This window comes from Rhinolophus ferrumequinum, chromosome 10 (assembly GCF_004115265.2).
Source record: "Rhinolophus ferrumequinum isolate MPI-CBG mRhiFer1 chromosome 10, mRhiFer1_v1.p, whole genome shotgun sequence".
Classification (NCBI taxonomy): domain Eukaryota; kingdom Metazoa; phylum Chordata; class Mammalia; order Chiroptera; family Rhinolophidae; genus Rhinolophus; species Rhinolophus ferrumequinum.
The window spans coordinates 43351188-43365432 of NC_046293.1; the positions used below are offsets into that span (position 1 = coordinate 43351188).

The window sequence follows — 14245 nt, forward strand, 5'->3', positions numbered from 1 at the left end:
TTTGAACTTGCCTAGGCCTGCCCTGTTTTATCTTCATTGCACTGCTCCACTTTTTTCTCTTCTTGGCCCTTCCTGTTTAGGTCCCGTTTTGGTAACATTTTCCAGATCTTTATCCTTTCTCCATGCTTTGTAATCCACTCTGTGCATTCCTTCCCTGCCACAAAACTTCCTGGGTCACTCCTCTGACCCAAGTGACATCCCCACTTATGCCAAATGATAGAAACCAGAATGTGACACTTCAAAATATGCCTTTTCAATGTTGTGAGCTGCAGGCAATTAAGCAGCAGCAAATGCAGAAAAAGCTCTCTGCCCTCCCCATTTGCCTAGAAGCAGGATGTAAATTTACAAAGGTGTCCCTCCTTCCCTATCTACCAGAAAGGACAAAAGTTAATCACAGAGAAACTTCAAACTCCATCAGCCTGGGGGTGGCACCAGAGGAATTTACATAACAAACTTGACTAACTAGACTCTCACTCTCATTCCTTTCCTATATCTGTCTTCCTAACAATTTGCTACCTTTAGAGATTCAAGGTCCTTTTGTCTTGTCTCTTTTCTATAAATGTATTGTTCTTTTTTGAAGATGCTATCTAAACTTGAATTGTAAATCACCTTTTAGGATTACTCATCCCTGAGTTTCTCTCGGGTATATATGAGATATACATATGAATAACTCCTGTGACTCTGTCCTTTGTTACACAATCTAGCCTGGAACTTAAGATGGTAAAAATGTCCTCCTCTACACTAACGTGTTGCATCCCAGAGCTTCTCTCCCTCCCGGCTCAGGGCAGACAGAAATCATCACACAAAAATTCTCAGACTTAATTCAGTAGTAGTACAAAATATGTTTCCTGGTGTAATTGTAAAAGACATGAAATATTTCTATGTACCTCCTTAATTTCTATTTAAAGGATCAAAGTTATACTAATGGATGAAGAATTATTTGCTAAAATGTTCACTGCGCCCAAGATGTAAAATATATTATGAGTCAATGAAGAACTCCAGTAACGGAAGAGGGTGTTCTGGGCAATACATCCTTGGTTCGGCGCAGATGTTACTAAAAGTAGCTTCTGTGACATTGCACAGGACAAGGGCATTTCTCTGCTTTGTAATCCCTTTGAAATTCTCTTTCAAGTGTGTCTAACTGTCCTAGTTGATCTCCCCTCAATTTTTACAAACGCCAAGCTTTGCCATCCTACTTTAGGTTGTAAGCAAAGTTATCATCCAATGTTTGTTGAATACTAATGCAGTAGAATAAATGTAAAATGTTAACTGTGCCTTTCCTTCATCTGTTGGTTTTCCTGAGCACAATTCCGACAGCCTGTTTCCTAAGTCAAATGATTACATAGTAACAATAGGTCTGTATAACCAAGTACTTCCTAAAAGCTCTGTGTTAAATAAAGATGATTTTCCATTGTCAATCAGTTTTTAGTCAACCAACCTGGCCCTTCCGAAAACAAAGTGTAGTTATGTGAGCAATAGTTTGCCGTCCCTGATGTTTCAGAAGTTCTGATGGCTCTAGTGCCATCACATGGGTTTCATGTGTCACACATCAATCTCATTTTTAAGCTTTCAATGAAATTTTCATCAAGAATAATAAAGAACGTTCACTGCAGCATTATTCACGAGAGACAAAATTTGGAATCAACTTGCTTGTCCACAAATGAATAAAGAAAATGTGGTATGTATATGCAATGGAGTATTATTCAGTCATTAAAAAAGAAGGAAATCCTGCCATTTGTGACAACATGGATAAACCAGGAGGTCACTGTCCTAAGTGAAATAATCAGACACGGAAAGACAAATACTGTATGATCTCACATGTGGAATCTCAAAAAGTAGAGCTCATGGGATCAGAGAGTAGAATGATGGCTGCCTGGGACTGAGGGTGGGGAAAATGGGGAGATGCTGGTCCAAGGTTCATACTCTTAGTTACAAGATGAATAAGTTCTGGGGAATCTAATGTACAGCATGATAACTAGTTAATAATACTGTATTGTACACTTGAAATATGCTAAGAGAGTAAATCTTAAGTATTCTCACCACACACACACAACTATATGAGGTGCGGGATTTATGTGTTAACTTGATTGTGATGAGCATTTCACAATGTGTATGTATATTAAATCATGTTGTACACCTGAAGTAAATCATGTTGTACAACCTAAGTACGTATATAAAATTTTTATTTGTCAGCCATACCTCAATAAAGCTGGAAAAATAATAAATAATATGACCTATTTTCATAAGATTTAAAGCTCATAAAACAAATTAATGATTTATTTATCTATTTTTTTAATTAAAGCTTTTTTTCTTTTTTTTTTTAATTTATTGGGGTGACAATTGTTAGTAAAATTACATAGATTTCAGGTGTGCAATTCTGTATCACATCATCTATAAATTACATTGTGTGTTCACCACCCAGAGTTAGTTCTCCTTCCATCACCATATATTTGATCCCCCTCACCCTCATCTCCCACCCTCCAACCCCCTTACCCTCTGGTAACCACTAAATTACGTTCCCCAGATTAATTTTCAAACCCCGTGGCCATCTTGTGGTTACTGATTGTTTTCTAATCCCCTCACCTTCCCCCTTACCCCCACCCCACCGCCCATCTAGCAACCCTCAGTTTTTCCTCTTTGTCTCCAAAACTGTTTCTGATTAGTTCATTCACTTATTCTTTTCTTTAGATTCCGCATATAAGTGAGATCATATGGTACTTATCTTTCTCTGTCTGACTTATTTCACTTAACATAATGTTCTCTAGGTCCATCCATGTTGTTGCAAATGGTAAGATTTCTTTCTTCTTTATGGCTGTGTAATACTCCATTGTATAAGTTTATTGGGCTGACCATGGTTAGTAAAGTTATATAGATTTCAGGTGTACAATTCTGTAATACATCATCTATATCTCACATTGTGTGTTCACCACCCAGAGTCAGTTCTCCATCCATCACCATATACTTGACTCCATTAAATTAATGATTTATAAATTATTTTATAGTTTGAAGACCTTCCTCAGTTATGTCATAGAAAGTTTAAGTAAGTCACTGGTCACTGTGATAGGGGAATTCAATATTATTTCACAATATTTTTAAGGTGGGAACACTTAATTTTGTCAATATTTACAGTCCATATTTTGTATCTGAAATATTCTGTCCTATAGTTTGCCATTGACTTTTATTCCTCAAGCATTCCATTATTTGAACTTCCTAAAAGAGCGGCTTTGTGTTTAAAACTCGTTCAGTATTTGCACATTCGGCAACATATTTTCACACACCTTCTCTCCCAAATGTCCTTGACTCTGGCAGTACATGCAATAAATACTTTTCTTTCTTCATGTGTTTTTAAAAGGAACATTCATTTTTTTACAATAATTTTAAAGTATGTTTGTGTAAATGTCCTATCTATGTATCCATCCTGGATTATACATCTTGAGGTAGTGTCTTTTTAATATATATTTTAATAGCATGTAGCACAATATCAAGTTTCAATGTTATAAATAACTTCAGAAAAAAATCTTTGTATTTCCAGCTATAAGTGCCATACCAGTAGAATTTAAATTCTGTTATAAAATCCAACCTATCAATAATTAAGCATGAGAATGTTAACATTTATGGGTTTGTCCATGCTGAACAGGTCTATGCCCAACCTTTTCCCCTTTCTAACTCATAGATCAAAAAACAACCACAAAAAGGAAAAATAAATCTTTTACCTATTTTATGTTCTAGAGGGTTGCAGGGTACATGTGCCTCTGAAGTGAAAATAAAGTTGGTTAATCCTTAACACTATTTATTTTCAAAATAAATTCTTAGACGAAGTTAGACAGTACATACCAAAATAGAGGATAAGTGACCATCCAGTGAAGGGTGTTTTAATGAAATCTTCCTAGAAACCAGACTTTTGTGTTCTGATATTTTCCACATTGCCATTTTGGCATTATTTTGAAACAGCAGGAATTCTGACTGGTAGTGGTTTATGAATTTCTGCAAATTTCAAGTGATAAAACATGTGGTTGTTACCGCACAAACTATGTTTAAGTTGTAAACCCGTGGCTGTTACCATACAAACTGTGTTTAAATTGTAAACCCTGATCATATGTAATGGAAAAACTATTTTGCTTGTTTTTTTCAAGTTAGCACTGAAACCATGAGAATCGGAAGGACTTGAGTACGACATGATGTGTATCGAGGCAACAGTTCTTTGATTTGAATAACTGGATTTTAGTTCATACATGCTGTCTAGCAAGAAACTTTCTGAGGGTATTTGGATTTCTAGTGCTGTTCTTCTTTCTGTACCACAGCAACATGTATGATCTTCCTTTTAAATGTCTTCATTAAAATATATAACACTTTAAAATACAGATGTCACCCCTCCAGACTTCTTATATTAATGAATTTCCAAATGCCTTGTCTTACCCTCTACCTGTTCTTTTAAAAATTCTTTCTTCCTTTTTCTATCAGAATTTTATCTTTTAAACCCAAGGCCATTCACATTAGCCCCTACTTAAAAACCTACCATCTATCGCAGTATTCCCCAAACTTAAGGAATTTGGTGACCCTCTTGTGACTGTTTACCATATCTTTCTTTTCACTGTACTATCATTTGTTTAATAATTGAGCTTCCTTACATAATGTAAATAAAGAAAATTCTGTGTCACTTCCACTTTATCAGTCAGAAAAGACTGCAGAGGTAACAGAAGAACCCCAAATTCCAGTGCCACAAATGGGTTAATTTCTTGCTCATGCTACAGGTCCATCTGAGGTCAGCTGTGGTTCTGTTCCATCTTTTCTTTACTCTGTGCCCAAAGCTAATGGAACCCCGTCTATTCTGGGACATTGCCAATTTTACTGCAGAGGAAAAAAAAAGATACAGCAAATCCTTGCTCTGAAAGCTTTAGCTCAGAAGTGACATGGATTGGCTCCACTCTCATTTGCTTGGCCAGAGCAAATCATGTGGAGAAGAATGAATGGGCCAGGGGAATCTAATCCTCCCCTAGTGAGTATAGCAGATATTTTGAACAATAATGCAATCAAGCACACTTGCCAAGAAGAGAAGATAGTTCTAATAAAAATTTAATGAAAACACAACAATGTTATTAATTTCTAGTTAGATATTTCCTGCCAAGTATTAAAACCATGCTAGTGTCAACTGGTTTTCTTCTTAATATATTCAGAAAATTTGGAAGAGAACTGTATCTCACTATGTGATACAATGTCAGATCTACCATCCAGGTATCACGTGAAGTCATTAACCTAAAATTGTTGCCAGTATGTTTTCCACACCTATGAAAATGTACCTATAAAAGTCAAATTAAAATTCCTAAAAAAGGCTCTCTGACACTGATCCAAATTCATATTTCTGTATCATCTCAGGCCATGTACTCTCCTTCCTCTTGTTCCTATTGCTCCCTCTACGCTCTTTCTAACAAATCCCAACCTCCCCAGATTTCATCTCTGCAGCACCACATCTTCTGTTGCTTAACTGCACCGTTATTTGATGAACCAAGACTTGCCACTGATATTTTATATTCACCAAAGACCTCATGCAATTCAAGTCTTGGCCTTTATTCTTGTTCTAAAAATCTTATAGTCTTCTTTAGTGAGAAATAACTTAGATACTTTTTGGAGAAATAGGAACCGAAGAATAATTTTTTAAATGTAAAAAGAACAGGATCTGACCAGAAAGGTAAGGTTTGGCCTAAGAGGGACGGTAGTCAAATATATTATGAATATTACTACTTGGATAAAACCGTTAAAATGTGTTTATTTATCATTATAATTAAATGTTCGCTAAGAAATTGGACAAATAGGCACGAAGGAGGGAGATACATTTTTCAGAAATGTTTTGCTTTACTGATATGTATATTTTGCCACATAAATAGCATCAGAGTCTGTAATACAGACAGTCACGAAATCCAAGAAAGTCTAAGTTTCTAGACTTGAACAAAGAAGAGCCCAGAGGCTGTGACCTTTGAAATACTTATGGACAGGTAAACTTATGTAGCATCCGGCTACAGATCTTAAAGGGAGTAATCTAGCATAATGACATCTATTCAAGCAAAAACATAAAAGTGTATTTTCAAAAGCAAACTGGATTAAAATATTCTCTATTAGATTCTCTCTCTCTCTAAAATGTATCCTAGCAAAAATTAATTTTGAACGATACTGTTTTTAATTTAGAAGCACAGTTTGAGGATTTAAAATCCCTAAGATAAATAAGTGATAAAAATACCAATCTTGTACATGAATATGTTAAGATACTGAAATAATTTGTTAATGATAAAATAAATTTCTTTTCTTAATGGAAAACTGGTATATTTCTTGAAAAAGAAAAAAAGATGATGGAGGGTAAATCCTGGTTTTGTTATCTGGTCTAGTTTCATAATATACGTGATCTTATACTGTCACCATAGATATTCCTTCTCTGGTATACGCTTTGAGGAAAACATTCAGTGACTGTTTTGAGGAAACATGTTGAATATTTCTTCCAACAATTTTTAAAAAGTATTTTTCATGTAGTACGACTATAAGCAATATATATAATAGTATGCGTACTTGAAGTATATGGTTTAGTTTTATTTTTTAAAAAATGTTTTAGTGTTTTAATTAGTATCAGGTAAACATTTACCATTGTTAACTAATATTGCATCACTCTCATTTTTCTTTTAGAGGTTTCCTTTTCTGAAAATAAGGATGAATGTGGAAGATATAACTAAAATGAAATGATGGGAACACCATATCCTCTCATTGAAAACTACGGTACTTTCAAACACTTACATACTTTCCAGTGATGACAGTCTTTTCTACTTTGTCATTTAACAATTATTGATCGAATGCGTGATATGTACAAGTCACCAAAAGATTAAAAATAGCGCAGTATACAGATACTGGAATTTATAATTTGGTAGAGAAGATACATCCAAACCCAAATTACTATTACTGGTATATAAGGGGGTATAATTATCAGATAAGTTATACAGGCAAGTACTAGACTAGGAAAGCAGGGGATATAATAAACATTGTTTTCTGGTGCTAAGCAGAAAGACTGCAAGGAAAAAGGGACATCTGATCTACACAAAAAATTATTAATAGAAGTCAGGCAAAGATCAAAAAGAGGGACAAGGAGGGTAAATTCCAGGCAGAAAGCACAACATGAGGAAAGGCAGAGAGGTGGGAAACCATAATGGATATTAGGGTAATAGCAAGGGGTTTAGATGGACTAGAATTCTGTGTGGGAGAGGGGTGGAATGCTGGAAAAATCGTCTGGGTGTTATATCAGAGTGCAGCTTTGAGAAAAATCTCTCTGATGAATGAATACAATAAACCAGGCATTTAGTGTGAGTCAGAACAATGAATTGCCAAATAGGGAATCTATCTAGCTATTTCAGTGTGTCTAATTACAGAGCAAAAATGTTGCATTATAGGAAACAAAATACTGAATCAGCACATTAAGAAAATATCCCTCATGAGCAACACTTTTAAAGAGTCAGGCTTTTTGAAGTTCCAGAATAGATTATTTATGTTTTTTGCTGTGTACTGAGAGCCAGGAGATATGGAGGTGAATGACAAGATACAGATAAATACATAGGTAGTATTCTAATGCACTTATTTGTTAGGAAGTGCTTATCCTCATCTAGAAAATGTGTTATTGACAAATCTAAGAAAGAAAAAATTACTACAGGATATGTTCTACTTACATTTACACAGGGCATTAAATTTTTGTAAGTGTCTTCAGATATACTCTTGTTTAATCTTCAAAAAAACAATCATATTGTTGAAGACAGCAATTATCTTATTCCCATTTTACACATGAGGAATGGGGCTGAGAGAGGCCCAAACTGTCCCAGTGTCAATTATGAGGTAAATGACAAAAGCTCTAATTTGAAACTATCTGACTCTAAAATGTGCATCTCTCTGCAACCCAACTGTTGCTCCTGAAAAGCAGTGGACGTACCGGCTTTTTGACTTCAAGAAAGTCATTCAGACCCTCTTCATTTGTATAATGGGAATAAAAATCACACCTCACAGAGATGTTCACTTGGTTTTAGAAATTATATATATTTTTTCTAGAAAACTGTCCAATTATCTGTTTTCAAATGCATCGGACAACATTATTCATAGTATTCTCCTACAATTTTAAACATCTTCACTATCTGTTACATATTTTTTTTCATTCTCAATATTGCTTATATTTGTGTTTTCTCACTCTTATTAAAAGAGTATTGCCAGAAGTTTCTCCATCACATCAGTCTTCTCTAACAACCAACTTTTTTTTTTTTTGATTCTCTCTAGTATTTCTTTCCTTTGCATTACTTTTTTCTCTTATCTTTTAATTTCCATCCTCTGCTTACTTTACAGGGCAACTCTGTGTTCTACTTCTAACTTCTTGTGAATCTTTTCAGTTATTGATTTTAATGTTCTATTTCCATTATGATTTCTTCTTCACCCATTAATTAATTTAAAGTTATTTTATTTTATTTGTTATTTCCAAACTAAACCTGTATTTGCGTGTGTGTGGGATGCATGTGGGAATTACAGGGGGAGATGAGCAGGAGGTTTTCCATCAGCTCACTGTACTGTATTTTCTAGAAGTATACTAAATTATTTTTAAATGGGTTTTCCTTTTTTATTTTTAATTATGGTAAAATACATTATAACAAAAATTTACCATCTTAATTAACCATTTAAAATTTAACTACTTTTAATGGTACAGCTCAGTAATGTTAAGTATATTCACATTGTTGCACAAGGAATCTCCCAAACTCATTTCACTTTGCAAAACTGAAACTCCATGCCCATAAACAACTCTCTACTCCCACCTTCCCCCTTCTAGTGGCACCATTCTTCTTTCTGTCTCTATAAATTTGACTATAGGTACCTCATATTGGTGGAGTCCTATGGTATTTGTCTTTTTGTGACTGCCTCATTTTACTTATCAATATATCTGCAAGGTTCATCCATGTTGTAGTATGTACCAGACTGTCTTTCCTCTAAGTCTGAATAATATATCATTGTATGTATGTATTACATTTGTTTATTCATCCATCAAATGACATTTAGGTTGCTTCTACTTTTGGCTATTTTGAGTAATGCTGCTATGAACATGGGTATTCAAATATCTCTTTAAAACCTTGTTTTCTATTCTTTTGGATATATACCCAGAAATGGAATTGTTAGATAATATATAATTCTATCTTAAAATTTAAAAGAAAATGTGAAACTGCCATCCTGTTTTTTATAGTGGTTACACCATTTTACATTCCCATCAACAATGCACAAACTTTCTAATTTGTCTACATCCTTCACAATTTTGTTTTTTGATAGTAGCCATCTTAATGGGTATGAGACAGTGTCTCACTATAGTTTTGATTTGCATGTTCCCTAACGATTACTGATGTTGAGCAGTTTTACATGTGCTTGTTGACCATTGGTATATCTTTGGGGAACTAAACGATTTTTGAAAATAACTGAAACATATCAAATATATGGTGATGGAAGGAGAACTGACTCTGGGTGGTGAACACACAATGGGATTTATAGATGATGTAATATAGAATTGTACACCTGAAATCTAGGTAACTTTACTAACAATTGTCACCCTAATAAACTTTAATTAAAAAAAATAACTGAAACATAACAACATAGATATAATTGACTATATGGACAAGTGGTTTTCCTTATGTTGTGACAATTCAGAATTCATCAAAATCAGTCTACTATTTTCATTATGAATGGTATCACCATTCCACCTGGCATCTTCAGGAAACAGCTATGATTAGAGATCAGGATATGCAGCTATGAAATGCCTCAATACTTGACCCTGAAACCCCAATAAATAGTATACTTCAGATGTGAATCCAAGGTAATGGTAGGTTTTGCCCTAAGAATGCCATAGGTAATTGTGTAAAACCTATCAGCCACTAATAAACAAAAATACAGAGAATGCTATTTTACTCACAAATGGCAAATCTCTTGCAGAAATTTTTCATGGTGAACGCACGCATCCTGCCTTTCTTGCTTTTTTTCTAGCACAGGCTGTGGCAACCAACTGCAGTGACCAGCTAGGAGGAGGGCTGTTACTCAGCACAGAGGAAACCCATTGTTTTTGGGTATTTTTGGTAAAAAGTTTGAGGTTATTCTAAGAGTATTCTACAAACATAAAAGTTCTTCATATATTGTGTTTAGTTTTTTATATTTATCCACTTAGGTGTTATCTGTGCCTGGCTTTTCTCTAGTAGTGTGTGCAATCAAGAAACATGGTATAAAAATACAAATAAAATGTAAGAATATGTTGAAATAAAAGAAGTACTCTTTGCTATTAAAAAGTTGTATACTTTGTTATTTGTGAAAAGAACAAAATCCCTATTTTGAAGCCTTTGACCTCTAGACCTTCTGAGAGTAACAAAAATGCCTAATTTTATGTCTATTAGTAGACATTTCCAGTAAGTTTATAAATTAATTCTGTGAAATACAGGAAACTACATATACAGATTTCATAATATGTTCATCATTCTAGACAAGTAACATTCAGGTTTTTTTCTTTTTTTTCTATTGAAAAATAAATCATAAGGGGGATTAAAACTGTAAACTCCTACATCCAGAAATATTTAGTCAATTAACTCCCCAGTGAGGCTTGGCTGATGAAAATTACACACTGGGTGTTTTTAAGAGAAGCTCTTTCAAATTTTCATTTTAAGTAATAATTTTATTTCATTTACGTATTTCCTCATAATTAATGTATTTAAAATTTGGTCTGGATTTACACTGCTACCATGTACTTCTACTTCTCTGGAGTAATTCCCTAATAAAATGATTAACGACAATAGTATAATGATTAACACTGATACATTGTACTGTATAGCTCCTAGGAGATACAAGTACTTTATTATAGATTTCATTACCTTCATCAGTACTACGAGGCATACAGGATGAGAGCATACTATTCTCTTTATGGGAATATTAACACAAAAGAAATTAAAGCCCTGTTGAATATTTATGTCTTTTCTGTGTCCATGGATATGCGTATTCATAAATGTAGGGAATATTTGTTCTGTAGAATGATTTCATTAATGTGCCTACTACAAACCAATGTGATCCATCAAAAAGAGAAAGGTTTATAGCTTCCTAGACTGGTTACATGGCAGTGATCACCGAGTTTTATCCTTATTTTGCTAACTTTCACTAAAGTTCCAGGAAAGTATTCTAAGAAAACAAAAGTTGCATGAGAGAACTTAAAGTAGCATTAATTCATTTTGACTTGACAATTTTCTGTCTTTCACTTAAGTTTGGGAGTTGGAAAATTTCTGGTACAGGTAAACAATATGCAACGGGAGAAACTGTCTTGTCGATATTTAGAAACACGTGCCTCAAGATCCAAACTCCTATAGCTTAGGACTGAGTTGGTCCGAAATGTGAATTTCCTGAAGTCTGGGCTTGAGTGTACTCTCAGTCTGTGAAACATACAGTTGCAATGTTTTATACCGACTTTTATCAGTAAATGCTGCAAAGTAATACAGTTACAAAGATCAGTTTACAAGATCGTTTGAAAGAAGACCAGTTTAAAAGAAGTACAGTCACTGATGGTAAGTGTAGTCACTCTGTAAGTTTAAAAATAAGTCTCATTTTGAAATTTTGTTGTATATTCTTATGGTATGTATAATAAATGACATACCTGCCCCAGGCTGCCTCATTTGTAGATGCTTTATTAACTGGGACACAGGAGGAGTCGATGATGGTTGATTTGTTCATCTTGTAGCAGAAACCACATTCTGGATCCAACATACACTCATTACAGTAACTGTAAAATGAAAAGAGTTATAGTCACGTTAACAGAGTCTATCGGTGCTCCCCAAACATTTTCCACTCGACTTTTTAGTAAGCTTGGAGCTATGAGACTGGTTTGAGCCATGGCAAAGTGACATGTGCTGAGGCAGGTGACGGCTGACAGGCTTCTCCCATCTCTCCCGCTCTGGCTTCAGCAACTTCAGAAGCCACTTTGAGATGGAAGAGGTTTGGATCTGAGACACTGGATGTACAAGAACCCTGGTCAACCAGCAGCACATAAACTTTACTTTCTTAAGCCACTCAGATTTGTTACCAAAGCATGGACTGGCCCATCTTGACCTAGCTGACTGGTTCCAAATTATACCAAAGCATTTATTTCTCTTAATTGTCTCCACCATATACCATGACTTTTCAAAATGGAAAATATATATTTTTTCAATATATTATCCTGAAATAGAAAATTCAAAAAATGAAAAATATCTAAAGAAAAAATTAAAAAACAAGAAAGACTACCACCATAATAGTCACTGTTAACATCTCGGTGGATACCTATACTTGTTAACAAATATGACTGAGTATCAACTACGTCTTAGGCTTAATTTAAAAGAAGTTAGTGTAGATAAAAAGGCTAATTTTCTCTAGCTGATTTATATCTACTGGTTGGATCGAAGAGCCATAATCAATTAATCATTGCTCACCTAACAGCAGTATCCAAACTACAGGAAAATTCTAAACAGGCAAAATCCTCTAGAGGGCAGGGTTTTCCAACCTAAGCTTATAGTGTGCTTAGAGAAAGAGTTTTCCTTTTATTAGATGATTGCGTAAAGAAGATGTGGTACATATATACAGTGAAATATTACTCGGCTCTAAGAAAAGATGAAATACTGCCATTTGTGACAACATGGATGGATCTTGTGATTATCATGCTAAGCGAAATAAGTCAGGCAGAAAAAGTCGAGAACCATGTGATTTCACTCATATGTGGCATATAAAACTGAAAGCAACAAACAAACAAATCTCACAGACATAGACAACAGTTTAGTGGTTACCAGAAGGTAACGGGGGAGAGGGTAAAGAGGGTCAAATATATGGTGACAGAGGGGATTTGACTTGAGGTAGTGAACGCACAATGCAATATTCAAATAATGTATTATAGAAATGTACACTTGAAACCTATATAATTTTATTAACCAATGTCACGCCAATAAATTCAATTAAAAAAAGGAATGAGTTTTCTTGCTGTCATACTCATTTGCCCAATAATTCTGGAGCACCTCATACATGGCAGGTACACACAAGGCATTGAAGACACCAAGATGAAATCAGCCCAAGTCCCTGCTTCTTGGTAGAGAAGAGGCAAGGATGAGAATCAGATATACAAGTAAATAACAGCAGTGCAAGAGAAAATAGTTATGAACTACTCTAAAAACAGAGGCGTGTTCACTTGTCCATAAGAGCTGGGGATCATTTCAGAGGTGGTATTTGAACTGAATGGATCATAAAAGAAATTTGTCAGGCAAAGAGGTAGAGGGAAGGGCATTTCAGAGAACTGCTTATTTTACAATTAAAATCACTTAGTACAGACGTTGAAATATCTACTGTGTACGAGGAATTATACTATGGAGTGTGGGGGGAGAAACAGGGTAAGAACTACTGCAAGTTATCCAAAAAAGATAGGAATCCTTAAAAATCAAAATAATTCTTCGATTCATTTAGCTAAAAGGGACAACACTGGCACTGTTTAAAAATTGGATTATAACTTCAGCCTCCTTCTGTAAATTTTTCCTTTGCAAACAGACATCCCTATTGTTAAATGAGACTTCAGCCCTATACTAAAAGCAAAAAAGAGGCATTTCGAAGCCTACTGAAAAGTCAATATACTTTAGAGAGGCGATACAGCATTGTAAATACAAAACTGTCCTCTTCTCTGATAAGCAAAGTAAACAAAGCACTAGAAAGCATTAGAAGTACTTCGAGCTTCTGGCGTTGAGAACGACACTAGCCTACTTTGAAAAGGAAGATAATTCCTACTAGTACTTTGTTTATTCTGCCCATACGAGGTGGACTCTAACAACCTGGATTGTCCCAGTGGCTTTAAATGATACTTATGTGGGAAAGGTCAACTCACCCATTTGTAGACAGACGACTCTACTTCTTTAAAAATAAGTACTTCCTATAAAAGACCCGCAAAAGTAACAATAAAGGCTAATATTTTCTGAAAACCTACTGTATGTCAAGACATACGAGATGTTATCCGTGATGCTTCACCTCCTTCGTCACTCATGCCAGCATCCAACCCTGACCACAACCTCCCATTCTTTGAACTTGCTGAGTAAACGATCCCTGCTCTGCCATCATCATTTATTCAACAAATACAAATATTTTACACATCCTATGTGCCAGGCAGAGGCTGGGACACATTAGTGACTAAAACAGATTCCCTGTGCTGGCGGATTAGACC

The 14245-nt window shown here is 34.9% G+C and overlaps 1 protein-coding gene across 1 annotated transcript in view; it reads right to left on the reverse strand.

Annotated features, from left to right (window-relative positions):
* The window catches only part of SLC2A13 (solute carrier family 2 member 13), a 308745-nt gene that overhangs the window by 49722 nt on the left and 244778 nt on the right, over positions 1–14245 (reverse strand). Inside the window, 1 exon segment of the mRNA XM_033118217.1 lies at positions 11672–11797. Coding sequence (XP_032974108.1) covers positions 11672–11797 — 126 coding nt within the window.